At 50.8% G+C, this 26,879-nt stretch overlaps 2 protein-coding genes across 3 annotated transcripts in view; one reads left to right on the top strand and one right to left on the bottom strand.

The window, feature by feature from the left end:
- LOC309519842 (uncharacterized protein) overlaps positions 1-26,879 on the top strand; it is a 55,709-nt gene that overhangs the window by 26,185 nt on the left and 2,645 nt on the right. The window contains exon 10 of one of the 2 annotated variants that reach the window (XM_082201076.1): positions 3,351-3,478. The exons of the other annotated variant lie outside the window; for it this stretch is intronic. The gene's annotated coding sequence lies outside the window, so the exon portion shown is untranslated. Of the gene's footprint in view, positions 1-3,350; positions 3,479-26,879 lie in introns of those variants that run through there. 2 annotated transcript variants of the gene reach the window in all.
- Positions 1-26,879, bottom strand: part of LOC309519795 (alpha-tectorin-like) — a 93,235-nt gene that overhangs the window by 5,664 nt on the left and 60,692 nt on the right. The window contains exons 13-18 of the mRNA XM_082200927.1: positions 22,931-23,314; positions 21,241-21,527; positions 6,361-6,641; positions 5,536-5,646; positions 2,250-2,452; positions 283-446 (exon numbers count right to left, since the gene is read on the bottom strand). Coding sequence (XP_082057053.1) covers positions 283-446; positions 2,250-2,452; positions 5,536-5,646; positions 6,361-6,641; positions 21,241-21,527; positions 22,931-23,314 — 1,430 coding nt within the window. The remainder of the gene's footprint in view (positions 1-282; positions 447-2,249; positions 2,453-5,535; positions 5,647-6,360; positions 6,642-21,240; positions 21,528-22,930; positions 23,315-26,879) is intronic.

A 26,879-nucleotide genomic window follows, 5' to 3' on the forward strand; every position in this document is an offset into this window, starting at 1 on the left:
TCAATGATTGCATTTATGCCAATTTTCAGACAGTGCTCTCATGAACTCAGACACAAGAATGACATCAGCATTTAAAGGAAGAAAGGAAGGAAGGAAGGAAGGAAAGAAGGAAGAAAGGAAGTCAAATCCAATATAACATGTGAATTGACTCCATATATTCATGTGGGTGTCACCTCAGAGTATCCTGTACCCTTCCAAATAAAGTCAATGAGAGCAGGGCCTTTATTCTTCCCACCCAAATGACCTTTCCATGTGTACAAAGGAAGCAGGTGTTTCTATTACCTGAGCATTGGTCTCACAACGGAATCCAAAGAAATTTTGATGTCAAGCTCATAAGCACAGGAGAATTCAACATTGATAGTTCGGTCCCGAGTGATAATGTTTCCAGTGTTGTTTGCACTTTCAATCCAGACTGTGTTTTTGTACATGATGTGGGTGCTGTTGGACTGCGCAGAGGGGAAAATGTGGGGGTGGGGAGATACACATAGAAGGATTAAAGGCCTCTTAAATGTGCAGATGCCCTCTCGACACTTGTATTATTCTCTTTAATAGTATCCAAAGCCATAATCTGTGCTTTAGACTACTCAGTAATAACTTGTATTGAGTTCAGTGGAACTTACTCTAAACTGGGTGTATACAGAATTGCAGTCTAAATTTTCTTGCTTAAGTTGAGTGAAATGGAGGGAACCATCCAACAGAAGACTAACCCAAAAGAAGCTACCTTGAGTGAAGAATCTCTTTATGTGGTCTGTGGATAGTCTGAGAAGAATGGAAGTCTGGCAAGTTGAGGAATCAATTAAAAAGTAGATGATCAGTTGACAAAACCTTCTTGAATTTGTGGATAGCCCTAAATAAAATTTCAGGATTACTTATAATAAATTAAAATTATGATAAAAGTCTATTATATATCATAAGCTTCCTAAGGGCAGGACCTGCCTGTCATGGACTGGTTGGATACAGAGGAATAGTGGGAGGAACCAGTTGGGGAACCAACAAGGGAGGAAGGCTCAGAGCTCAGGGAATGGAGGTGGGACAATGATGAGTGATCAGAGGGAGAAGAGAGGGAAGAGGAGATGTCGGAAGCTGTGGAAGTAACAGGACCAAGAAGCAGGGAATGGAGGTGGGACAATGATGAGTGATCAGAGGGCGAAGAGAGGGAAGAGGAGATGTCGGAAGCTGTGGAAGTAACAGGACCAAGAAGCAGGGAATGGAGGTGGGACAATGATGAGTGATCAGAGGGAGAAGAGAGGGAAGAGGAGATGTCGGAAGCTGTGGAAGTAACAGGACCAAGAAGCAGGGAATGGAGGTGGGACAATGATGAGTGATCAGAGGGAGAAGAGAGGGAAGAGGAGATGTCGGAAGCTGTGGAAGTAACAGGACCAAGAAGTAGTAGGGAATGGAGGTGGGACAATGATGAGTGATCAGAGGGAGAAGAGAGGGAAGAGGAGATGTCGGAAGCTGTGGAAGTAACAGGACCAAGAAGCAGGGAATGGAGGTGGGACAATGATGAGTGATCAGAGGGAGAAGAGAGGGAAGAGGAGATGTCGGAAGCTGTGGAAGTAACAGGACCAAGAAGCAGGGAATGGAGGTGGGACAATGATGAGTGATCAGAGGGAGAAGAGAGGGAAGAGGAGATGTCGGAAGCTGTGGAAGTAACAGGACCAAGAAGCAGAGATGGGTCAGGCTGTTGAAGAGTCATGGGGGTCACAACCTCCTTGTCTGGGAGATTAGCTCCCCTACCTGCTTGCCTCCCAGAACCAGAAGAGGCGTTAAAAGGGCAGAGAAGAGTTTGGCGACACACAAACACGGTCTCAGATTGCTTGGGAAGCACCCTGGATAGCAGGAGACTTAGGCAGCTGTGGGGGGTGGGGACCTTCAGTCTCAGCAACTGCTTCATGGGGGCAACACCTACTGGAGATGAGTTGCTGTGTTCATTAGGCCCGACACTCATGTGCAGATCATGGGTTTTGTTAATAAAGAGTTAACTCCAACTTGCACAGTGTGATATACTGCTGCTGGCTCTCCTGACATGGCTTAATTCTTTTGCTTATGAAACTCTGTAAAGTACCATATACACTAGTGGTGCTGTATGTATATAACATTCAGAATTCATTTGATGATGTTTTGATGGCAGGGATGCAAAACCTTTCACGGCAGGACTTTAGTGACACAAGCCCAGAACAATCAATGAGCTGAAGAAGAGTGTCATGAGAATAGGAGCAAATCCAGAGTTCCTCAAACATTCTGACCTGCACTATGTTTCCACAGTTGCCCTTGGTGTTATTTATCTGAAAGGAGATGAAATCTTCTCCTTCAATGCCAGGACAGTGGCGGTCATTGATGCGCACCCCTTCTCTTTCAAAGCCTAGCTGAAACAGCTTGCACTTTGAGATGGACACCTCCATCTGGGCAGCTTTGCAGGTCACCTCAGCATCCAGGATGTCTTGCGTGTCTGCAAAGAAAAAGAAAAGGAGTGGGGAGCTGTGTGCAGATAAGGGCTAGGCAATTGGTAAATGGATTTCTATCACATTTACTAGTCAAAATACCATTTAAAGGCCACAACATGGTCGAAAATAGAAGTAAAGGACGTGAACATTAACAATTCATTTCAATCAAAGCCTTAGTCCTGATGGCCAGCTGATTTCCTCCCCTATTATTTATGCAAGACTGAGGAAGTCAGATTAATTGTAAAATTAATTCATTAAGATGGAAGTGCATGGTGCCTAGGAATGACTGTTTGCATATATTAATGGCTTATCTAGTGTAAAGCTAGTCTAATATTTATATGCAGGTGATAGGTGCAGTTGTACAAAACTGCAGTGTGGTGTCAGCAGTATGCAGATAACATCCAGCTCTATTTTAAGTTTTACATCAGCTTCTGGTGCAGCACTCAATCCTTAGAGAGTACAAGTTGGAAATAAATCTCAAGAAGATGGTGATTTTGATGGATTGCAAGCCAAATGTGAGAGGTCTAGGAGTCTGTCCTGTCCTGGGTAAATTACACCCGCTTAGAAGGGTACTCCTTGACCTTGTTTTGCTTCTTGAGTTTCAGGTGACAAATAGATTTAACCCATTTTAATTTAATCTTAATCATTGTTTAATTGAATCTTAGCCATGCAGTCATGCCATACAATAATCTCTCATGTTGATTACTACAAAAGCTGTTTTGTATATCCTTTTAAATTTGGAGATGGTATTTGATTTGTCACCAAGGAAGTTTTTTTTTTGCTCATTCATGTGTTCTTATGTGATCTCCCAAAATACACCTGGCATTCTACCAGGACCAGAAGTCTTTAACTCAGACTCTTTGATGGGGATGCAGAATAAATCCCCTTCCCTCCTCAATTCAGGTTTGATGGACATTTCCAAGTGATATTTTCCAGGGCTGGCGAGCTGAGGCTAAAAGCAATTGACATTCACAGACAGCAAGGAAGATAGCTGTGCAAAATTGATTTTTAATGGTGATAGGATTTTTTTAAATAAAAAAAACCCTGTGTATTTGTATGGAAATCAGTTGAAGCCTCGGGACTCAGGGCAAGTGGAAAACAAGGCTGGATGAAGCAATGGAAAATTCTGCCACAGGAAACAATCCAGTGCTGAGACCCAAGGGAGAAAAATGAGATGAAATAAGGTGATGAAATAACGGGCCATTTTTATGTTCCCGTGGACTGACTCACCACTAAGGTAACTTGGCATTGCACAAATTACAATTGTTTGAAGTAGAACAAAATGTATCTTAGCTGAAGAGCAATTCAAAGTTTCTGTGACAGTATGAAACTTCCACCCTGTCCTAACAAATTCCATTCAAATTATTAATTTCTGTCATCTTAGTCCTATGATCATTCTTTTTCCCCCCAAAATAAAATAATTTATTTGGGGGAGGAAAGAGTTCAAAGGCATATTCCAGCCAGGCAAAATACCAGAGGAGGGGGCAAAGCAGGGTCTGTAAGGAGTTTGGGGGGAGGGGGCTGTATTTAGCCCCCTGGGCCTGAGGTTCTCCCCACATTTTGTCACCACCTTTCCTGTGCCTTCAGCTCCTTTTTGGGGGATCAGAATTCAACCTTGCATTTCACAGAGTCCAGTGTTTCCAAAGGTATCTTTTAATTCTTCTGCTTGGTGAACCACATTCTAGGCCAGAAAGAATCAAGGTGGGGGCAGCAGGTGCCAGGCACCCCACAAATGGCACTGACAGAAGACAGGGCTGCCCCGATCCCAAGCAGCCTCTCTAAAGTGAACAGTTCAGGAGCAACGTTTGCGGATGAGGATCGTGGCCGCAAGCGAGAGACACCCACCCGCTCCCCTGGTGCAAAGAGTCCATAAAAAGCTCAGCAGCCACTCAAGGGCCATCTTGCCCCGTCCTACGATCATTCTGTAACATCTTTGTATCTAAGAGCAGGGACAGTATTCCAGAAACAAAAATTTAGCGTCATCACACCTACAAAAGTGATGTCTGATACTTCCTAAACTAGGGGTGGAAAAGATGGAAGATATAAGAGAAAAAACCAAGATTCCTTAAGACTACACATTTTTGATATTATTTGCGAGGAGAAAAACCTCAAGGCTGCATCGAATGTTCTCCATCCACTAGTGCAAGAATTTAAAAGTTGAGCAACAGAGGAATCCAATGCAGTGCCTACAATTGTGGAAGCTGTTTGTGAAACAGCCAACCCTTGTTGACCAATAGCTGATTTTTTGTGCAATCTGTTTCTTAACCATCTTTGGAAAATGTACTTTGTTTTTCTTTGCGCAACAGTTTTCTGGCAGTGCAACATATAGACTGCTAGGTGACTTTAACTTAACGCTGCATTGCATACAACACTCAGCCAACATGAAAACCAGATCTACATCCTCAACAAACCTTGAAATTACGAGCACCAAGACTGACATCACAAGTTACTCGCTGGACGGTAGCAAACTTTCTTCTAAACTTGGGGTAGCCAATATGATGCCTACCGAATGCTAAGGTCTCTTCAGCCCAGCCACCATGGCTGATGGGGAGGGATGATGGGAGCTGTAAATCAACAACATCTAGAGAGCACTGCATTGGCTACCCACATCCTAAACTAAGGGATGGGAGGGAGAGAGAAGCCTGGACTGTTCTTAAAGGGACAATGCACTGTTAATTCACTGTGCCTGGATCATATATGTGAAGGACACAGTAATACATGCAGAAGATCATGCCAGAGACTCAATGCTGGTTGTGACTGTCTAGTAAAGTTTTAATGCCCCAGAGTGGCTGGGGAAACCCAGCCAGATGGGCGGGGAATGAATGAATGAATGAATGAATGAATGAACGATATTTCACATCACCTGGATAGTATCCATGATACAGGCATACTACCTGCATAAGTGGGGAATCTATGAAAACACATGGAGTTGGGGGCTGCAGGTTTTAGGCAAGCCTACAGTAAGTAGAGAATGCTTGCTGTTTGGATCACCTATGAATGCATTTATGCTCCCTCTGTAACAGGGATGTGTTAGAGATGCTTTCTCAGTCACCCCTTGGCAGCTTCAACCCGGCCACTGGTAACTCACTATTTCCATAGGGTGGTGGTTCTATGCAGCCACACAGCTCTCCTCCATTCTCCACTTCACAAGTTCTGTTGGGACAATCTGCCCCCACACAGGGATCTTCAACCACTCCTGCTAAAAAGGAAAAAGGAGGGGGAAACAAAGAAGGACAACCAATTTATTTTAAGACCAGTTGCATGAGCTGCTGTTTATCACTTACACACAAAGTGCTAACACAAGAGAAGACCTAGGCATTTTTTCCTATGTTAACCAGCCTTTGTTGGGGAGATGTGAATTAATCTAAGGTGTAATCAATCATTTGTCATAATCAAGGGAATTATGTAGGTCTTTATATTCACCATTGCAAAGAATACTATCCAGAGGGGATCTCTAAGCTTGGGTGGCAAGGAACACAGTGAATCAACTGGCTGTAATGCAGGGCTGCATCCAACTAACTTCTACTCAGAGCAGTCCCATTGAAATCAATGAAACTATGTAGGCCATGCTATTAACTTCAGTGGTTCCACTCCAAGTATTTGGCTACAATTCATATATTTCAGAGTCTAAGAACTAATGAGTTTGGGATTTTTTAATTTATTTTTTTTTACAATGCCTCTTGTTTCCCTGAAATAAAAAGTGAGCCCCCAAGGCTGTTACATGCTGAAAGTGTTGCCTAGATAGCCCTTTATTGTGCTCCCAATAAATCTGCAATAACGTAGCTGGTCAACAGCAGGATCTAACATGCCAAATGTGCCCTTGAATGGCTGTTTTATTGACTTAGGGAAGCCCACTGTGACAAAGTTTGAGAATTTCTCAGTAGGAAAATGGAACTAATCCTAGCTCGCTTACAGCAATTTTCCTTCTCAATCCATTCTGTGCTGAGAATTCCAAAGGAGCGGCAGGCCTCCCCATAGGCTGCCAGAGAGCCACAGAGCTGGTACTTCTTCTGGTTGTAGCAGCCGTCGAGAAAGCAGGATTCATAGAAGGGCATTGGGTCCAGCAGCCCGTAACAAGGCTGAAAGAAGCCTTTCATATCAGTAAGCTTGAGGCAGTAGCTGTCGCTCTGCAGGACCTGGATCTGCACGTTGTCACAGGTGGCAGCGTACTGAGCGTATTGAAGCTCATTGCAGCTGGAATCACAAAAACCACAAAAGACTGCAGAATACTGAAGATGTGGAAAGGTGTACAAGAAGCATGGGGAAGAGCACAGTGGTGGAAGCTGTATCAGGAAACCATGTCTGTGTGCAGTGAGGTACTAGTATGGAACATATTTCTAGGCAGTGAGTAGTCTTCATGCAAGGGAGTGGCCATTGGCTTTTCTCAACAGGAGGGACTATAAAAAGGCTTCCTACATGGGCTTGGACTTCGCTTGAGCAATAATAGTTTCTGCTGGCTGAGGCTTGTTCCCTGACTTGGCCTCCTCACCTCTGACTCCTGGCATGATTCCTAGCTCCCACTTGCTTATGACCCAGCTCTGGCACATGAATGCGTGTTGCAGGCAGAAGCTGCATCTCCTGGCCCCTGAAAGAACCAAAGCCCACCCTGTCTTATCTTTCATTAAATAGACATTGTCCAGGCCTTTTAAGATTTTCACTGCAACCAGAAATAGCTAAAAGTCTACGTGTTTTTTATAGAATATATAAAGAGACAAGTGCAAATTGGGATTCTGCAGTCTCCAAACTCTTATCCCAGCTTTTGCAGCAGGCTCAGGAAATGAGTATTTGTCCTTTCCTTCACCTAGAGCGAGAGTGGGGACCTCAGGGCCCCAGGGGACTGAATGCAGCCTGCCAGGAATCTTTTATTGTAGTAGTGGTAGTAGTAGTAGTAGTAGTAGTAGTAGTAGTAGTTATCCTGTCTTTTTCCCTGATGGGACTCAAGACAGCTTACAAATAAAATCAAGAATCGCTAAAAACATAGGAAAAAACTATAATTAAAAAACAAACACTGATAGTATCTCAACTATATACATATCTAAAATCTGTTTAAAACACAGCAATAATTACAATGAGCACAAGCCCTTTAATTAAAAGCAGTCGATTCCCCAAAGCCTGTCAGAACAGTAATGTCTTTGCCTGCTGGCAAGGAGGGAGCCAGTCAGCAAGGAGGGAGCCAGTCTAGCTTCTCTAGGGAAGGTGCTCCAAAATCTGGGAGCAGCTACTAAGAAGGCCCTATCCTCCATCTCCACCAAGCACACCCTTGAGGATGGTGAGACCAAGAGAAGGGAATCCCCTGAAGATCTCAAAACCTGAGCAGGGTTGTATGAGGGAATAGTCTTTCAGACAGCTCGAACCTAAGCCATGTAGGGATTTATAGGTGATAACTAGTGCTTTGAGTTGTGCCTGGAAACAGACCACCAGTAGCCTGTGCAGTTCCTCTAGCAAGGGAGTCTACGCTCCCTGTGATCAGCTCCGGTCAAAAATCTGGCTGCAGCTCTTTGAGGTAGTTGAGGTTTTTGAGCACGTAGTGTGTGTTACAGCAATCCACATGGGATGTGCCACTGTGGCCAAATCAGACATCTCAAGGAATGGGTGCAGCTGGTGCACTAGCTTTCACTGTGCAAATGCATTTCACTGGCCATTCATGTTCAGGGCTGAGTCCAGGACCATGCCTAAACTGTGAACCTGTGTCTTCAGGGGAAGTGTTACCCCATCCAGCACAGGCTGAATCCCTATTCCCTGTTCTGTCTTCCGACTGACCAAGAGCACCTCTATCTTGCCTGGATTAAACTTCAATTTGTTCACCCTCATCCAGTCCATTACTGATGACAGACGCTGGTTTAGAACCAAGACAGCTTCCTTGGCTCTAGGTGGAAAGGAGAAATAGAACTGAGGTGGAAACTACACACATAGAAAAAACGTTGTGAAAATGCTTTTTAAAAAAAGTTTTTTTAAAAAATACATTGACTTTGCCATAGCTCACTTTTGCCATCTAGTGTCACATTTGTATATTGCACTTTACAACACACTTAAAATGTTTTATTTGTAGCTGTATAGCTGAGTCCTGAGTGTCATCAGCATACTGGTGGCACTGAACCCCAACAACCTCTCCTAGTGGTTTTTGTTAAATAGCATGGGGGACAGATCAGAACCCTGAGGGACCCCGCAGGCCAACAGGAGTCCCCCAGCACCACCTTCTGGGTTCACCTCTCCAGGAAGGAACAGAGCCACTGTAAAACACTGCTGTCAGGGTTACTTCCAGATCCTAGCTCACAGAGGATCACGCTAGCCAGCGATCGTTAAATAAAAGTCTTTATTGAGTTACAGTCTCCATTCTCGAGCTGCTGCGTGCAACCCTACGTCTTATGCGTAGATCGGCGAAGCTCCGTCTGAGTCTCCGCCCCTTGCGCACCAACTTAATATCCTAGCCCTGCTCCACCTTTTCCGCCTGACAGTTCTCCTCTGGGTCCCTCTGCCCCCCTGGGTCTCTTCCTTCCGGGATTCTTCTGACGCTGACCCCCCTGACTCTCCTGTCTCCTTGCGCCGGGCTTTAGGACCTGGCTCCCTTTCCGGGCTGCCTACTGCGCCACCTTCCTGTGCATTTGAACTTGGCGCGCGCGCCCAACCTTCCACTTTCCGTCTAACCGTCACTTCGCTCCCCGATGAAGGTGTGGCCACTCCTGACTCGTGCCCTCCCTCCTGTTGCGAGCTGCCAGCGCTTGCTCCCTGGCGCTCTTCCTCTTTCCTACTCTCTGGCGGTGACGTTGGTCCCGATCTCCAACTGCTCCCCTCTGAGTCCCCTCTGGCTCTTTCTTCCTGGGGTGTCCCCCTAGTCTCCCCCCTTGCCCTGGCCACTGGTGCTCCTTTTTGTGAATCTTCTGATTCACTGGAAAGACTCGGAGATCTCGGGTCGTCGTCATCACTCATCCTTTCTTCTGCCTCCTCCCCCTCGCTCTCTGTTTCCTCCCTTGCCCTCGCCTCTGCTCCTGAACCCCTGACATCCATCCCCCCCCTCGAAGCCCCCTCTTCCCCCCTCCCCTCCTTCCGGTGCGGGAACTGGGTGCTGCAGTGTCAAGGGGACGAATGTCGGGTACAGTTCGCTTCCCGTGGCGGGCCTCCATCCGAAGTCTTCCGGTTCTTCCTCCCTGCTCTCGTCGACGACGGTCACCTCTGCTTCCATCTCTGTGCCGCCGTGCTCGAGACCCTGGTCGTCCCCGAAAACGTCCATGTCCGTCTCTCCCTCGCTTCCTTCTGGAGGCGTTGCTCGTCCTGGACCCTCCAGCCACTTCCTGCGCCACTGCTCCTCTGGTCGATCATCCCACCAATACGAGGGTTCTGAAGCAGATCCCGAGGGCGACCCCTCCGGGGAACGGGCGTCTCGTGTCGGTTCCTCATCCGAGTCGAACCCCCGGAACGTGCTGGCTGAAAGCGTGGGCGTGAAAAGCCAGTCGTCGAAAAAGTCCGCTGGCATTGGCCTATGGGGGAAGAGGGCATGAAACTCTTCCTTGAGCAGAGGTTCATCTAAAGCGTAGCCCGGCACCCAGCTGTTGGCACCGGCCGGGGTGCCCTCCTTAGCGAGAAGGTATTCTACCCCCTCTTCCCCCCATCTGGAGTCCAAAATCTCCGTGACTTCGTTGAGGCGCACCTCCTGTGCCACTCCCCGTTGCCTGGTTCCCTCTCGGAGCGGACTCGGCGCCGTTCCGGGTTCCTGAAACCTGTGCGGTGCCTTGTAGGGAGTGAGCACCGATCTGTGGAACACCGGATGCATTCTGGAACCCTCCGGAAGCGCCAGCCTGAAGGCCACCGGGTTGACCTGCTCTTCGACTTGGTAGGGCCCCAGTTGCTTATGCCCTAGTTTCTTCTTGGCCAACGACCTGGCCGGCACTGCGTGGGCTGCTAACCAGACCCAGTCTCCCACATGGATCTCTTCGCCAACCCTTCTGTGTTTGTCTGCCTGCACCTTGTATGCGTGTTTGGCCAACTCCAGGTGCCGCCGCAGCTGATCGTGGACCTCCTGCAACTCCGACGCGAACGCATCTGCTGTCTGCGGCTCCCCCTCCACCAGTCTTTCCAGTCCCGGGAAGGTTCTGGGGTGCCTCCCGTTGTTGGCGAAGAACGGCGTGACCCCCGTGGACACGTGCTTCGTGTTGTTGTAGGCGAACTCGGCGAGCGGCAGGTAATCCACCCACGTCGCAGGCTGTTGGTTCGCATAGCATCTCAGGTACTGCTGCATGATGGCATTGACCCGCTCCGCTTGCCCGTTGGTCTGCGGGTGTCTCGCCGACGCCAGGTTGATCTTGACGTTTAGGAAGCCCATCAGCTTCTGCCAGAAATTCGAGATGAACTGCCGCCCGCGGTCGGACAGAATAGACCGTGGCAGACCGTGAACCTTGAACACGTGGTCTATGAACAGTTTGGCGGTTTGTTCCGCCGTGGCCACCTTCGCACACGGGATGAAATGTGCCATCTTGGAGAACAAGTCCACCACCACCAGCACGGCCGTCTTGCCCCTCGAGCTGGGCAGATCCGTGACGAAGTCCAGGGCGACTCTCTCCCATGGCTCGACCGGAGTTTGCAGCGGTTCCAACAGTCCGGCCGGCGGTCTGTGCACTGGTTTGGCCCTCTGGCAGGTGTCGCACCTCGCCACGTAGTCCGCGACCTCCCCTCTCATTCCGGGCCACCAGAAATCCCTGGCGACTAATTCCACCGTCTTCTCCTTGCCAAAGTGCCCGGCAGTGGGCGCGTCGTGCAGCTGATGCAGTACCTTGGCGCGAAGTTCGTCTCCCGGCACGTAGATGGCCCCTTTGCGGATGAGCAATCCATCTCTCAGCTGGAACCCGTCGGTCGCTGCCGTGCCCCTTTGCATCTCTGCCATCTTTGCTTGCGCGAAGGAGTCATTCTGCAACGCTCGTCGCACCGCCTCCAGGTCCACTGTCGCCGCAGCGCACGCCCACACTGTTGGTGCGAAGATGTGCATGGCGGCCGCTGGCGTGGCGTCCTCCAGATACTGTGGCTTACGGGAGAGCGCGCCCGCCATGATGTTGGTGTCCCCCGGGACATACTCTATTCGGAAGTCGAAGTTCGCTAAGAACTCAGCCCAACGTATCTGCCTCTGGTTCAGGAACTGTGCCGTGCGCCAGTGCTCCAGATTCTTGTGGTCCGTGCAGACCTGCACCGTGTGCTTGGCTCCAATCAGGAAGTGCCTCCATGCTTTGAACGCTGCATGAATGGCCAGCAACTCCCTGTCCCAGATGGTGTAGTTCTGTTCGGACTTGCTGAGCTTCCTGGAGTAAAACGCTCCGGGCCTCCAAACCCCCTGCGGGTCCTTCTGCAGCAGGACTGCTCCGACGGCCCTGTCCGAGGCGTCTGTTTCAACTCTCATCGGCCTGCTGGGGTCGACATGAAGCAGCTGTTCCTCCGACGCGAAAAGACGCTTGAGTGCCTGAAAGGACTGCTCCGCCTGCGCTGTCCAGATGAACTTCTTTTTCTTGGAACTGAGCGTGTCCGTGATGGCCGCTGTCTGCATAGCGAAGCCTTTGATGAACTTGCGATAGAAGTTCGCGAAGCCGACAAACCGTTGGACCTCCTTCCGGTTGCGTGGGCTTTTCCAATCCAACACCGCTCGAACCTTGGCGCTGTCCATGGCGAGCCCCTTGTCAGACAACTTGTAGCCCAGGAAATCCACCTCCGTCACGTCGAACTGGCACTTCTCCAGCTTGGCGTAAAGCCTATGTTGCTGTAGCCTGCTCAGCACTTCCCTGACGTGTCTGTCATGCTCCTGCTGCGATTCCGAAAAGATCAGGATGTCATCCAAGAAACAGACGCACGTCTTGTAGAGGAGCCCCGCCAACACGTGATGCATGAAAGCTTGAAAAACGTGGGAGCCATTTTGCAATCCAAAAGGCATAACTCTATATTCGTAGGTGCCCAGGGGCGTGAACATGGCTGTCTTCCACTCATCTCCTTCCCGCATGCGAATGAGGTTGTACGCCCCTCGCAGGTCCAACTTGGTGAACACGCTGCCCTTGCGTACTTTTGCGAGGAGGTCGTCGATTCGGGGCATGGGGAAGTCCGATGGCTTGGTGACACTGTTCAAAATGCGGTAGTCCACTACGAGTCTTTTTTGGGGCGTGTCTCGCTTCTTCACAAAGAATACAGGACTGCCCCCCGCTGCCTGGGACTCTCGGATGAAACCGCGCTTCAAATTATGATCTATGAACTCTTTGAGTTCCTGCAGTTCGTCTTCAGACATGGAATACAGCTTCCCTTTGGGCAGCGCCGCCCCCGGCAGCAGGTCAATTTTGCAGTCATATGGTCTGTGGGGGGGTAGCTTGTCTGCCTCCTTCTCGCAGACAACCTCCAAAAATTCTGCGTACTTGTGGGGAATCGCTTGCAGCGTGCCTAGCAGCAGCTGTGACTCCTCTTGCTCCCCTTCCTGCTGGGGCATGATGCAGTGTTCAGCACAAAAGGAAGAGCCGAAGGTCAGCTGCCTCTGGTACCAAGCCAGCGTCGGGCTGTGCTTGTCCAGCCAACTCATGCCCAATACAATAGGCGTGTCTGAGAGTTGAGTGACGTTGAAGCTGATGATTTCCCTGTGATTTCCAAGCCGCAGCACCATAGGTGGCGTCTGCTTCACCACTTGCCCCCCTAACAGCTCCCTGCCATCCACCGTGACAACCTGCAGGGGCAGCGTGGCAGGCAGCAACTGTATAGCGTGCCGGTTGACGAAGTCCTGCCCTATGAAGTCTGCATTGCTTCCCGAGTCGACGGTGATTGGCACGTCCATGGTGATTCCATTGGGTAGCTGGAGCGATGCGGTGAGCCTCACTACTGGCTTGGGCGGGAGGGGATCCATGGGCGGTAAAATCTCTGGGGACTGCTTCACTGACACGTCTGGCTGGGCCCCAGTGCCTCTTCCTCCAGCCAGACATCGTCGTTTCCCTGCTGTGGTTCTCCGTGTTGCGTTGCTGCAGTCACCATTGCTGAGGCTGCAGTGTGCTTGTGGAGCCTCCGGGGACACTCTTTCGCCATATGCCCTGGATCCTCGCAGATATAACATTTCCTGTTCCCTCTAGGAGGCTTCGCTTTCACTGCTGCCGGTGCTAGGGCTCTGGCTGCTGACTGAGCCCTTGCACTCCCAACCTCCATCGGTTCCACCCCTCCCCCTGTTGGAGGCGTGGATTGCGCACGCGCTGCTTCTCTGGGAAGGAAGGAGGAGCCCCTGGCTGGTTCGCGCCCGCTGCGCCCTTCGTCCCTGCTCCACGGACGTTCTTCCAGCCGCACCCCCACCGCCAGCGCCCTCTGAACGATCTCCTGCGTGGTCCGGGGTCTCTCCCCCCTCGCAATCTCATCTTTAACTGAGTTGTGCAAGCCCTCCCAAAAAAGGTCTCTGACAGGAGCCGAATCTCTGTCCCATTCCAGGGCACTGACCAAAGCGAAAAAGCGGGCATGATACTGCCTTACGCTGGCCCTCCCTTGCCTTAGTCCATGCACCTCCTTTCGGGCAAGATCCACGTCAATGCTTGATAAAAAACAGCCATCCATCGCTTTAATAAAGGCGTCCGCATTTTGGAGCGCAGGATCCTTATCTCTCCACAAATTGCGCAGCCATGCTTTTGCGTCTCCATGCAAATGGGACATGATGAACCCCACTTTCTCTTGTTCATCTCTAAAGTCTTTGTGCAGTAGTTGCAGTGCACACATTACGTCTGCTCTAAAGTTGGGGTACTGTTGCAAATTCCCATCGAAGTGCGAGACCAGACTGCCTGTGCGTCTCCCCAACCCAATCCCCTCTGATTTGGGTGTCTGTTGCCCTTGCTTCGTAAGCACGTCCAACCTGACCTGGAGATCCCTGTAGGCGGCAGCTGCTTCCTCCTCTCTCTTCCTGGACGCCAGCGCCTCGGCATTCAGTCGTGAAACTGCTTCTCTGAGTTCCGTTATTTGCTGTTCGGCCGTCATATTGTCTGCCGTTCGTGAGCTCTCTTGTAGGCACCCGCTTTCCCTCCTCTCCGCGAGGCCGTGGATGCCCACAATTTGATGAGACGGAGCTTACTGTCAGGGTTACTTCCAGATCCTAGCTCACAGAGGATCACGCTAGCCAGCGATCGTTAAATAAAAGTCTTTATTGAGTTACAGTCTCCATTCTCGAGCTGCTGCGTGCAACCCTACGTCTTATGCTTAGATCGGCGAAGCTCCGTCTGAGTCTCCGCCCCTTGCGCACCAACTTAATATCCTAGCCCTGCTCCACCTTTTCCGCCTGACAGTTCTCCTCTGGGTCCCTCTGCCCCCTGGGTCTCTTCCTTCCGGGATTCTTCTGACGCTGACCCCCCTGACTCTCCTGTCTCCTTGCGCCGGGCTTTAGGACCTGGCTCCCTTTCCGGGCTGCCTACTGCGCCACCTTCCTGTGCATTTGAACTTGGCGCGCGCGCCCAACCTTCCACTTTCCGTCTAACCGTCACTTCGCTCCCCGATGAAGGTGTGGCCACTCCTGACTCGTGCCCTCCCTCCTGTTGCGAGCTGCCAGCGCTTGCTCCCTGGCGCTCTTCCTCTTTCCTACTCTCTGGCGGTGACGTTGGTCCCGATCTCCAACTGCTCCCCTCTGAGTCCCCTCTGGCTCTTTCTTCCTGGGGTGTCCCCCTAGTCTCCCCCCTTGCCCTGGCCACTGGTGCTCCTTTTTGTGAATCTTCTGATTCACTGGAAAGACTCGGAGATCTCGGGTCGTCGTCATCACTCATCCTTTCTTCTGCCTCCTCCCCCTCGCTCTCTGTTTCCTCCCTTGCCCTCGCCTCTGCTCCTGAACCCCTGACATCCATCCCCCCCCTCGAAGCCCCCTCTTCCCCCCTCCCCTCCTTCCGGTGCGGGAACTGGGTGCTGCAGTGTCAAGGGGACGAATGTCGGGTACAGTTCGCTTCCCGTGGCGGGCCTCCATCCGAAGTCTTCCGGTTCTTCCTCCCTGCTCTCGTCGACGACGGTCACCTCTGCTTCCATCTCTGTGCCGCCGTGCTCGAGACCCTGGTCGTCCCCGAAAACGTCCATGTCCGTCTCTCCCTCGCTTCCTTCTGGAGGCGTTGCTCGTCCTGGACCCTCCAGCCACTTCCTGCGCCACTGCTCCTCTGGTCGATCATCCCACCAATACGAGGGTTCTGAAGCAGATCCCGAGGGCGACCCCTCCGGGGAACGGGCGTCTCGTGTCGGTTCCTCATCCGAGTCGAACCCCCGGAACGTGCTGGCTGAAAGCGTGGGCGTGAAAAGCCAGTCGTCGAAAAAGTCCGCTGGCATTGGCCTATGGGGGAAGAGGGCATGAAACTCTTCCTTGAGCAGAGGTTCATCTAAAGCGTAGCCCGGCACCCAGCTGTTGGCACCGGCCGGGGTGCCCTCCTTAGTGAGAAGGTATTCTACCCCCTCTTCCCCCCATCTGGAGTCCAAAATCTCCGTGACTTCGTTGAGGCGCACCTCCTGTGCCACTCCCCGTTGCCTGGTTCCCTCTCGGAGCGGACTCGGCACCGTTCCGGGTTCCTGAAACCTGTGCGGTGCCTTGTAGGGAGTGAGCACCGATCTGTGGAACACCGGATGCATTCTGGAACCCTCCGGAAGCGCCAGCCTGAAGGCCACCGGGTTGACCTGCTCTTCGACTTGGTAGGGCCCCAGTTGCTTATGCCCTAGTTTCTTCTTGGCCAACGACCTGGCCGGCACTGCGTAGGCTGCTAACCAGACCCAATCTCCCACATGGATCTCTTCGCCAACCCTTCTGTGTTTGTCTGCCTGCACCTTGTATGCGTGTTTGGCCAACTCCAGGTGCCGCCGCAGCTGATCGTGGACCTCCTGCAACTCCGACGCGAACGCATCTGCTGTCTGCGGCTCCCCCTCCACCAGTCTTTCCAGTCCCGGGAAGGTTCTGGGGTGCCTCCCGTTGTTGGCGAAGAACGGCGTGACCCCCGTGGACACGTGCTTCGTGTTGTTGTAGGCGAACTCGGCGAGCGGCAGGTAATCCACCCACGTCGCAGGCTGTTGGTTCGCATAGCATCTCAGGTACTGCTGCATGATGGCATTGACCCGCTCCGCTTGCCCGTTGGTCTGCGGGTGTCTCGCCGACGCCAGGTTGATCTTGACGTTTAGGAAGCCCATCAGCTTCTGCCAGAAATTCGAGATGAACTGCCGCCCGCGGTCGGACAGAATAGACCGTGGCAGACCGTGAACCTTGAACACGTGGTCTATGAACAGTTTGGCGGTTTGTTCCGCCGTGGCCACCTTCGCACACGGGATGAAATGTGCCATCTTGGAGAACAAGTCCACCACCACCAGCACGGCCGTCTTGCCCCTCGAGCTGGGCAGATCCGTGACGAAGTCCAGGGCGACTCTCTCCCATGGCTCGACCGGAGTTTGCAGCGGTTCCAACAGTCCGGCCGGCGGTCTGTGCACTGGTTTGGCCCTCTGGCAGGTGTCGCACCTCGCCACGTAGTCCGCGACCTCCCCTCTCATTCCGGGCCACCAGAAATCCCTGGCGACTAATTCCACCGTCTTCTCCTTGCCAAAGTGCCCGGCAGTGGGCGCGTCGTGCAGCTGATGCAGTACCTTGGCGCGAAGTTCGTCTCCCGGCACGTAGATGGCCCCTTTGCGGATGAGCAATCCATCTCTCAGCTGGAACCCGTCGGTCGCTGCCGTGCCCCTTTGCATCTCTGCCATCTTTGCTTGCGCGAAGGAGTCATTCTGCAACGCTCGTCGCACCGCCTCCAGGTCCACTGTCGCCGCAGCGCACGCCCACACTGTTGGTGCGAAGATGTGCATGGCGGCCGCTGGCGTGGCGTCCTCCAGATACTGTGGCTTACGGGAGAGCGCGCCCGCCATGATGTTGGTGTCCCCCGGGACATACTCTATTCGGAAGTCGAAGTTCGCTAAGAACTCAGCCCAACGTATCTGCCTCTGGTTCAGGAACTGTGCCGTGCGCCAGTGCTCCAGATTCTTGTGGTCCGTGCAGACCTGCACCGTGTGCTTGGCTCCAATCAGGAAGTGCCTCCATGCTTTGAACGCTGCATGAATGGCCAGCAACTCCCTGTCCCAGATGGTGTAGTTCTGTTCGGACTTGCTGAGCTTCCTGGAGTAAAACGCTCCGGGCCTCCAAACCCCCTGCGGGTCCTTCTGCAGCAGGACTGCTCCGACGGCCCTGTCCGAGGCGTCTGTTTCAACTCTCATCGGCCTGCTGGGGTCGACATGAAGCAGCTGTTCCTCCGACGCGAAAAGACGCTTGAGTGCCTGAAAGGACTGCTCCGCCTGCGCTGTCCAGATGAACTTCTTTTTCTTGGAACTGAGCGTGTCCGTGATGGCCGCTGTCTGCATAGCGAAGCCTTTGATGAACTTGCGATAGAAGTTCGCGAAGCCGACAAACCGTTGGACCTCCTTCCGGTTGCGTGGGCTTTTCCAATCCAACACCGCTCGAACCTTGGCGCTGTCCATGGCGAGCCCCTTGTCAGACAACTTGTAGCCCAGGAAATCCACCTCCGTCACGTCGAACTGGCACTTCTCCAGCTTGGCGTAAAGCCTATGTTGCTGTAGCCTGCTCAGCACTTCCCTGACGTGTCTGTCATGCTCCTGCTGCGATTCCGAAAAGATCAGGATGTCATCCAAGAAACAGACGCACGTCTTGTAGAGGAGCCCCGCCAACACGTGATGCATGAAAGCTTGAAAAACGTGGGAGCCATTTTGCAATCCAAAAGGCATAACTCTATATTCGTAGGTGCCCAGGGGCGTGAACATGGCTGTCTTCCACTCATCTCCTTCCCGCATGCGAATGAGGTTGTACGCCCCTCGCAGGTCCAACTTGGTGAACACGCTGCCCTTGCGTACTTTTGCGAGGAGGTCGTCGATTCGGGGCATGGGGAAGTCCGATGGCTTGGTGACACTGTTCAAAATGCGGTAGTCCACTACGAGTCTTTTTTGGGGCGTGTCTCGCTTCTTCACAAAGAATACAGGACTGCCCCCCGCTGCCTGGGACTCTCGGATGAAACCGCGCTTCAAATTATGATCTATGAACTCTTTGAGTTCCTGCAGTTCGTCTTCAGACATGGAATACAGCTTCCCTTTGGGCAGCGCCGCCCCCGGCAGCAGGTCAATTTTGCAGTCATATGGTCTGTGGGGGGGTAGCTTGTCTGCCTCCTTCTCGCAGACAACCTCCAAAAATTCTGCGTACTTGTGGGGAATCGCTTGCAGCGTGCCTAGCAGCAGCTGTGACTCCTCTTGCTCCCCTTCCTGCTGGGGCATGATGCAGTGTTCAGCACAAAAGGAAGAGCCGAAGGTCAGCTGCCTCTGGTACCAAGCCAGCGTCGGGCTGTGCTTGTCCAGCCAACTCATGCCCAATACAATAGGCGTGTCTGAGAGTTGAGTGACGTTGAAGCTGATGATTTCCCTGTGATTTCCAAGCCGCAGCACCATAGGTGGCGTCTGCTTCACCACTTGCCCCCCTAACAGCTCCCTGCCATCCACCGTGACAACCTGCAGGGGCAGCGTGGCAGGCAGCAACTGTATAGCGTGCCGGTCGACGAAGTCCTGCCCTATGAAGTCTGCATTGCTTCCCGAGTCGACGGTGATTGGCACGTCCATGGTGATTCCATTGGGTAGCTGGAGCGATGCGGTGAGCCTCACTACTGGCTTGGGCGGGAGGGGATCCATGGGCGGTAAAATCTCTGGGGACTGCTTCACTGACACGTCTGGCTGGGCCCCAGTGCCTCTTCCTCCAGCCAGACATCGTCGTTTCCCTGCTGTGGTTCTCCGTGTTGCGTTGCTGCAGTCACCATTGCTGAGGCTGCAGTGTGCTTGTGGAGCCTCCGGGGACACTCTTTCGCCATATGCCCTGGATCCTCGCAGATATAACATTTCCTGTTCCCTCTAGGAGGCTTCGCTTTCACTGCTGCCGGTGCTAGGGCTCTGGCTGCTGACTGAGCCCTTGCACTCCCAACCTCCATCGGTTCCACCCCTCCCCCTGTTGGAGGCGTGGATTGCGCACGCGCTGCTTCTCTGGGAAGGAAGGAGGAGCCCCTGGCTGGTTCGCGCCCGCTGCGCCCTTCGTCCCTGCTCCACGGACGTTCTTCCAGCCGCACCCCCACCGCCAGCGCCCTCTGAACGATCTCCTGCGTGGTCCGGGGTCTCTCCCCCCTCGCAATCTCATCTTTAACTGAGTTGTGCAAGCCCTCCCAAAAAAGGTCTCTGACAGGAGCCGAATCTCTGTCCCATTCCAGGGCACTGACCAAAGCGAAAAAGCGGGCATGATACTGCCTTACGCTGGCCCTCCCTTGCCTTAGTCCATGCACCTCCTTTCGGGCAAGATCCACGTCAATGCTTGATAAAAAACAGCCATCCATCGCTTTAATAAAGGCGTCCGCATTTTGGAGCGCAGGATCCTTATCTCTCCACAAATTGCGCAGCCATGCTTTTGCGTCTCCATGCAAATGGGACATGATGAACCCCACTTTCTCTTGTTCATCTCTAAAGTCTTTGTGCAGTAGTTGCAGTGCACACATTACGTCTGCTCTAAAGTTGGGGTACTGTTGCAAATTCCCATCGAAGTGCGAGACCAGACTGCCTGTGCGTCTCCCCAACCCAATCCCCTCTGATTTGGGTGTCTGTTGCCCTTGCTTCGTAAGCACGTCCAACCTGACCTGGAGATCCCTGTAGGCGGCAGCTGCTTCCTCCTCTCTCTTCCTGGACGCCAGCGCCTCGGCATTCAGTCGTGAAACTGCTTCTCTGAGTTCCGTTATTTGCTGTTCGGCCGTCATATTGTCTGCCGTTCGTGAGCTCTCTTGTAGGCACCCGCTTTCCCTCCTCTCCGCGAGGCCGTGGATGCCCACAATTTGATGAGACGGAGCTTACTGTCAGGGTTACTTCCAGATCCTAGCTCACAGAGGATCACGCTAGCCAGCGATCGTTAAATAAAAGTCTTTATCGAGTTACAGTCTCCATTCTCGAGCTGTTGCGTGCAACCCTACGTCTTATGCTTAGATCGGCGAAGCTCCGTCTGAGTCTCCGCCCCTTGCGCACCAACTTAATATCCTAGCCCTGCTCCACCTTTTCCGCCTGACAGTTCTCCTCTGGGTCCCTCTGCCCCCCTGGGTCTCTTCCTTCCGGGATTCTTCTGACGCTGACCCCTCTGACTCTCCTGTCTCCTTGCGCCGGGCTTTAGGACCTGGCTCCCTTTCCGGGCTGCCTACTGCGCCACCTTCCTGTGCATTTGAACTTGGCGCGCGCGCCCAACCTTCCACTTTCCGTCTAACCGTCACTTCGCTCCCCGATGAAGGTGTGGCCACTCCTGACTCGTGCCCTCCCTCCTGTTGCGAGCTGCCAGCGCTTGCTCCCTGGCGCTCTTCCTCTTTCCTACTCTCTGGCGGTGACGTTGGTCCCGATCTCCAACTGCTCCCCTCTGAGTCCCCTCTGGCTCTTTCTTCCTGGGGTGTCCCCCTAGTCTCCCCCCTTGCCCTGGCCACTGGTGCTCCTTTTTGTGAATCTTCTGATTCACTGGAAAGACTCGGAGATCTCGGGTCGTCGTCATCACTCATCCTTTCTTCTGCCTCCTCCCCCTCGCTCTCTGTTTCCTCCCTTGCCCTCGCCTCTGCTCCTGAACCCCTGACAACTGCCTCCGAATCCCATCCCATCTCTAAACCACACCTCTTCTCCTCAGGCCATGTCTTTCATTGGTGCTGCTCCACATCCTTCTCAATTGCTTTTGTCTTGCCCTGCCCTCAATTGCTTTTGCCTGGCTGGAATGTACAGCACTTTCCCCAGCCCCCCCGTGCATCACTCCATGTACCTCTTCTGCATGCCATTCGTCTTCCAACTCTGGGCCAGGAACACACTGCTCACCACCGGCTTCCCTCGCAAGGTGACATAATCATCTGTGCGATCCCCGTTGAAATTCCCGCAAAGGCCACATACTTTATTCTGCAGTCGCTCACTGATGGCGATTTTGATGACGTTGAAGCCATTGTAATGGATCTGGATATCTGGGCTGGTATCAATGACCAGGAAGCCCTCTATGCTGTAGATTTTGGTTGACAAACCAGTCACAAAGGGGACGTTCACCTGTGTCCCATTCACCTGATCAAGAAATCAAGCAATATTTCATGCTACATTGATGCATCTTTCTCTCTTTTCTGGCTAACTTATAAAAATGGACAAGATCATATGAAAAATTGTAAGACTCATTTTGGAAGGTTTAAACTCCTATGTTCCAATTGCGTGTGAGAACTTGATGCCAGTCATCTTACACAATGAAGACATCAAATTAAGCTGATTGGTTTAGCTGAATTTTGGAATGAATAAATCTGAATTTCAGAATTCAATGTTCCAAATTCCCAACCAGTGTGGTGTAGTGGTTAAGAGCGGTACTCTTGTAATCTGGGTAACCGGGTTCGCGTCTCCGCTCCTCCACATGCAGCTGCTGGGTGACCTCGGGCCAGTCAAACTTCTTTGAAGTCTCTCAGCCCCACTCACCTCACAGAGTGTTTGTTGTGGGGGAGGAAGGGAAAGGAGAATGTTAGCCGCTTTGAGACTCCTTAAAGGGAGTGAAAGGCGGGATATCAAATCCAAACTCTTCTTTCACAAAAAAAGATTGGGATTTTCTGTTAGCAAGGAAAGCCAACTCTTCAGATAGTGCTAGAGGGGCTTTCAATTTCAGAGGCTACAGGTTCAGGTCCTAGTTAACAGTCAAGACAAGCACCTAATATTAGCCTAAGTAGGTCATAACACCAGGATCAGATTTTCTGTATCTAAAGGGTGAGACCATGGACTTCAAGAAAGTGACAGATTGGAGCAAGGATTCAGTCTCAGCTCAAACCATCCCACTTTCCCTGGAGCCTGTTGTCATCACTCTCATATCCCAAACAGTCCACTCCAGAAATTGCAGTTGAGCCTCCATCTTCACAACACTGCCAGAGCCTACTGAATCAAGCACGGCCCCTATAAATACAGGGTCTTTCATTGGTGGGGGTTAAGGTAGCCACCTGAAATGAAGTGCAGCCTATTTAGAACCTCCGTGAACTCCAAATTGCTACTGAAGCACCATCTGATCCTTGCTGGTGTGTAACTTCTCTACGCATCCAGGAATCTACTTGGATGTGTCAAGAGCCCCATTTGTACATGAACTCTTGACTGAACACCCCCTGCCCCCATGGGCTTGCTTACTACCTGGAATAGGATGCTGTGTATCATTACTGGAGTCTTGGGATTTAGAGTGTTCCTAGGGGACCACCAGCTACCTATGGATTAAATTGCCCCTGATGGCTCTTGTTCTGCTTCCACTGTTAGGTGCAGAATGCTTCTGAATACCAGTTGCTGGAAACCACCAGAGGAGAAGAGCACTCTTGTGCTCAGGTCCAGCTTGTAGGCATCCCATGGGCATCTGGCTGGCCACTATGAGATCAGGATGCTGGGTCTATGGGCCACTGGTTTCACCCAGCAGGCTCTTACGATCTAGCATTCTAAATGAGTCAGTACTGTACCTTGACAGTATTACGATCGCTGATAAGAATCTGTTCTTCATTGATATAGAAGTAAACAGGGGAGATGACTGTCAGGTTTGGGGACGACCACTTATCAAAATTGATGATGAGCTGGAAGGAGACATCAGGGAGTTTCTGGCAGATTGTGGAGAGGACAAAGGCACAGTTGGCAGGGAAGCGGAGGAAGGCACCATCAAACGTGCGGAACACCCCTCCACCTGCCGCAATGCAGTAGGAACTCTTCTTGCTGAAGCAGCCACGGACTCCATTCCGGAGGGCGCACTCCTCGTCTGACTTGCACTGCCGTGGGTCGCACTGGATGAGGTTGCGGCGGAAACAGCGGCAGCGTCGGGTGCAGTCGCTGCTCCAGAAGAGCTGCTTGGGCTGCAGGAAATGAGCAAGAAAGAGAAGGAAGCAATAACATGAATGAAACATGAAAAGCTGTAACATGAAAGCCCACAGTGGATCCATCCAAAAAAGGGTAGACATGTGGTCACAGTGAATGCCCAAATCAAAGACAAGAATCCAAAGTACATGCACTTTTTTCAACACCAGAGGTTCTGGGTCCTGTTCTGGGCCTGCTGGCTAACAAGTGGGGTGGGTGGGTCTGAGAAGTGATACCATTTTGGTCATGTTACCAACCCTACAGAACACTGTACCCAGGAAAGCATGCTGGCTCCCATCATTTAAAGCACATTTCCACTCCCTCAGGGAGTTCTGGGGATTAGAGTTTGTTAAGGGTACTGGGAATTGTAGCTCTGTGGGAGGGATAAGCTACAGTTCCCAGGATTCTTTGAGGAAGAGAGTGCGCTTTAAATGAATAGTGTGTACACAGCCCTTGTCTGTCAGCCTCCTAGATACGATCTGGCTCTTCTGGGAGGCTTTTAGTGGTGGCTGACTGCCATTTCTGAATGTCCTTCTTGTTGCTGTTGATGAGATTGTGTCTTCATATTGATTTCATTTCTTTGCTTACTGCTTTGATGGGGTTATGCAGGTTTGCTTCAGTGCTTTATTGTTTGCTGTTGCGCCAATTTTGTTTAGTGTTGTGATGGTCCAGATTGTTTTAATTATACCCACATTGTTAGCTGCTTTGATTTCTTTTGAAGAGAAAGTGAGAGATACATTTTAAAAAGAATCAAATGAAATTGTTTTTTTCACATTTGGACAATCGTGTGTATTAAGACCCCTACCACGTTTCAGCTGTTTGATGTGATATACCTGGATTGAGAAAAAGAAATGATGCTCCCTGGTCAGAAAAAGCAATGTGAGAAATGGATCCCATTCATATTGAGCAATGCTAGCTACAAAACAAGAATTATTTTTGTTGTTGTTACTACTACTAGGTCCAGGGTGCCTTAAGAACTCACAGAGCCCTATATCCCAGCTCAAACATGGAGGGAATCTGGAGAAGTGCTGTTGTCTGCTGCATTATAGAGGCCCAACTGGCCTCCACTAGGAGCTGAGCATTTAGTGTTGCTATTTCCATCCTGCAAAACACTCTTCCAAATCTGTATTTGGCAGGCATCCTTACTATGGGCTTTCAAGAATCTCCTGAATACCTTTTTATTCCAGTACACTTGAGCAGTTGCCTAAAAATGTCCCTTAAGCAGCCACTCATTTGTATACTACCCTGGTGTTTCGGGAGAGGGCAATATATAAATACTTCTCTTTAGAAACAAAGACCAACATAATCTTTTCAAGCAGATAGTGGCCTGATCCTAAAACTTACTTTGGTTTGGTTTGGTTTCAAGACATTTGCAACAGAACAGGGCTCTGCAGACTCTTGTGCTGATTGACACAGAGTGTTCCTTGCAACCAGGAGAGGGCAGTCATGTAGTACCTATTTAAAAAGACACCCTGCATGTTGTCAACTGATCTGCGGGAGGCTGAAAATCCACTGGCAGGGACTTTAGGCATTTATCACACTGAAACCTGTGGATTTTGTCTGTGTGCTTCTCCCCAGAGTACATGCAGGCATCCCAAAGGGTTGTTTCCTGGAGAATGGCTGCCTATCTGTGATGTGATGCCTGTGTGCGCTCCTAAACATGGCCAGAAAATCCTTAAAGTGTGCACTAGTAGGCTTGGCAAAGAGCAACAGTCCATTCATACATGCAAAAGAAAAACTTGGGACTTTCATTATATTAAGTGCACATCTGGATTCATCTGCCAGCCTCATTCACAGATGCATGTTCATCAACTGGTGATCATAGCAGTGGGTGATGATTTGCTCAGTTGTAACACCAAACTATGGTTTGGCCTTACATGCATGAGTAGAGCCTTGTGCTTGTGCATTCCTGCTTCTTTCTCCATCTTTGCCATTGTGTCTGAACACAGCAAACTATGGTTTATTCAAAGTACAGTTTGCCCTCGAACCAGGATCCCAATCAAGGAAATAAATAAGGTTTTGTATCCTGGTTTAAGGGCAGGCCATGGTTTGCTGAGAACCCAACAGTAAGTGAAGAAGTTGTGTCATGCAATGGAAGAAAGAAACAGCTGAACATGAGGCTCTGTTCGCACACACAATGCCAAACCATAGTATGGTGTTACATTTGAGTGAATCAAGAGTTGTAGGGTGGAAATAGTTCACAATCAATTGAGAGCTATCAATGGCTGAATAATCAAGTGGCATACATACATGTGTGAGCCTGCCCTTAGCCGAACACAATTCCTGAACTATCTTTAACTGTGGGAAAAGGTTGCTGTTTATTCACCATTCATCCCAATTTGTATGTCCAAAGTTTGCAGGTAGGTTAGACAACACTGGTTATCTACTGAGTTTTCATTCCGATTCATTTGTGGGCAGGTTAGATGACATTGTATCAAGAAATTGTTTATGCCCTACTTTCTAGTGCATTTTCTCAACACTTTCCTTATCATGTAAAGTCCAATTTTGGGAGGAAGCAGCCAGGTTTGTTGCACAAGAGAATCAGCTTTAATTTGACAACTTTAATTTGCTAGTATGTGACTGAATCCCACCTGAAAATACAGTGGTACCTCGGGTTAAGTACTTAATTCATTCTGGAGGTCCGTTCTTAACCTGAAACTGTTCTTAACCTGAAGCACCACTTTAGCTAATGGGGCCTCCTGCTGACGCCTGGCTGCCAGAGCACGATTTCTGTCCTCATCCTGAAGCAAAGTTCTTAACCCGAGGTACTATTTCTGGGTTAGTGGAGTCTGTAACCTAAAGTGTATGTAACCCGAGGTACCACTGTAGTGACAGTCTGGAATAAAAGCATTGACACTTGCCTTTCCACCTAATCAGCCTTTTTCTTAGGAACTGGGCATGGGGGAAGGAATAGTAGAATCGTAGAGTTGGAAGGGACCATGAGGGTGCAGGGAACGTACCATTGAGTAGTGCCAGAAAACAGCACTGCTTCCAACAGACAAGGACAAATGAATGAAAGGAGACTTTAGATCGCTTCCGTGTAAGTCGGCCAAAGCACTGCAAGGTCAGCAAGCTTTCCAGTGCTGCTTGCCTTCCTCCCCTTCTGTTTTTACACACAACCTGACTTGAGGGCTTAATTCTGGCCGCCCAAAAAGGGGTGTGAAAAATTGCAAACCAATACCACTCACTGACACCTTTATCGCTCGTAAAAGCAAGGAAATTCAAAGTTACAGTTTCCACAGCAACCTCGCTTCGCTCCTTGTTCCAAACAGAGCTCAACAAATATCCTGTTGACCACCGATGTGTACTTTTGCAGAGGAGCACGCATTACATTCCACCCTTCTTGTTATTAGATTTATAGAATAATTGAGCGCATGAGCTTGCTTCTCAGTTGATAAGGGGCTGCGGTAGCCATATTGTAAAAGAAAGTAACTGCTAGAAAGTGGAGAGGCAAAGCTGGCTACGCGAGCCATTATTCATGGCAGCCATCCTGCTGTCCGAACTGGCAATACAACAGACCTTGCGAAAGGGTTGCAATTATGACTTTGAAAGAAATGGTAAAGG

Source organism: Podarcis vaucheri, assembly GCF_965113315.1.
Source record: "Podarcis vaucheri genome assembly, chromosome: 15".
Lineage (NCBI taxonomy): Eukaryota > Metazoa > Chordata > Lepidosauria > Squamata > Lacertidae > Podarcis > Podarcis vaucheri.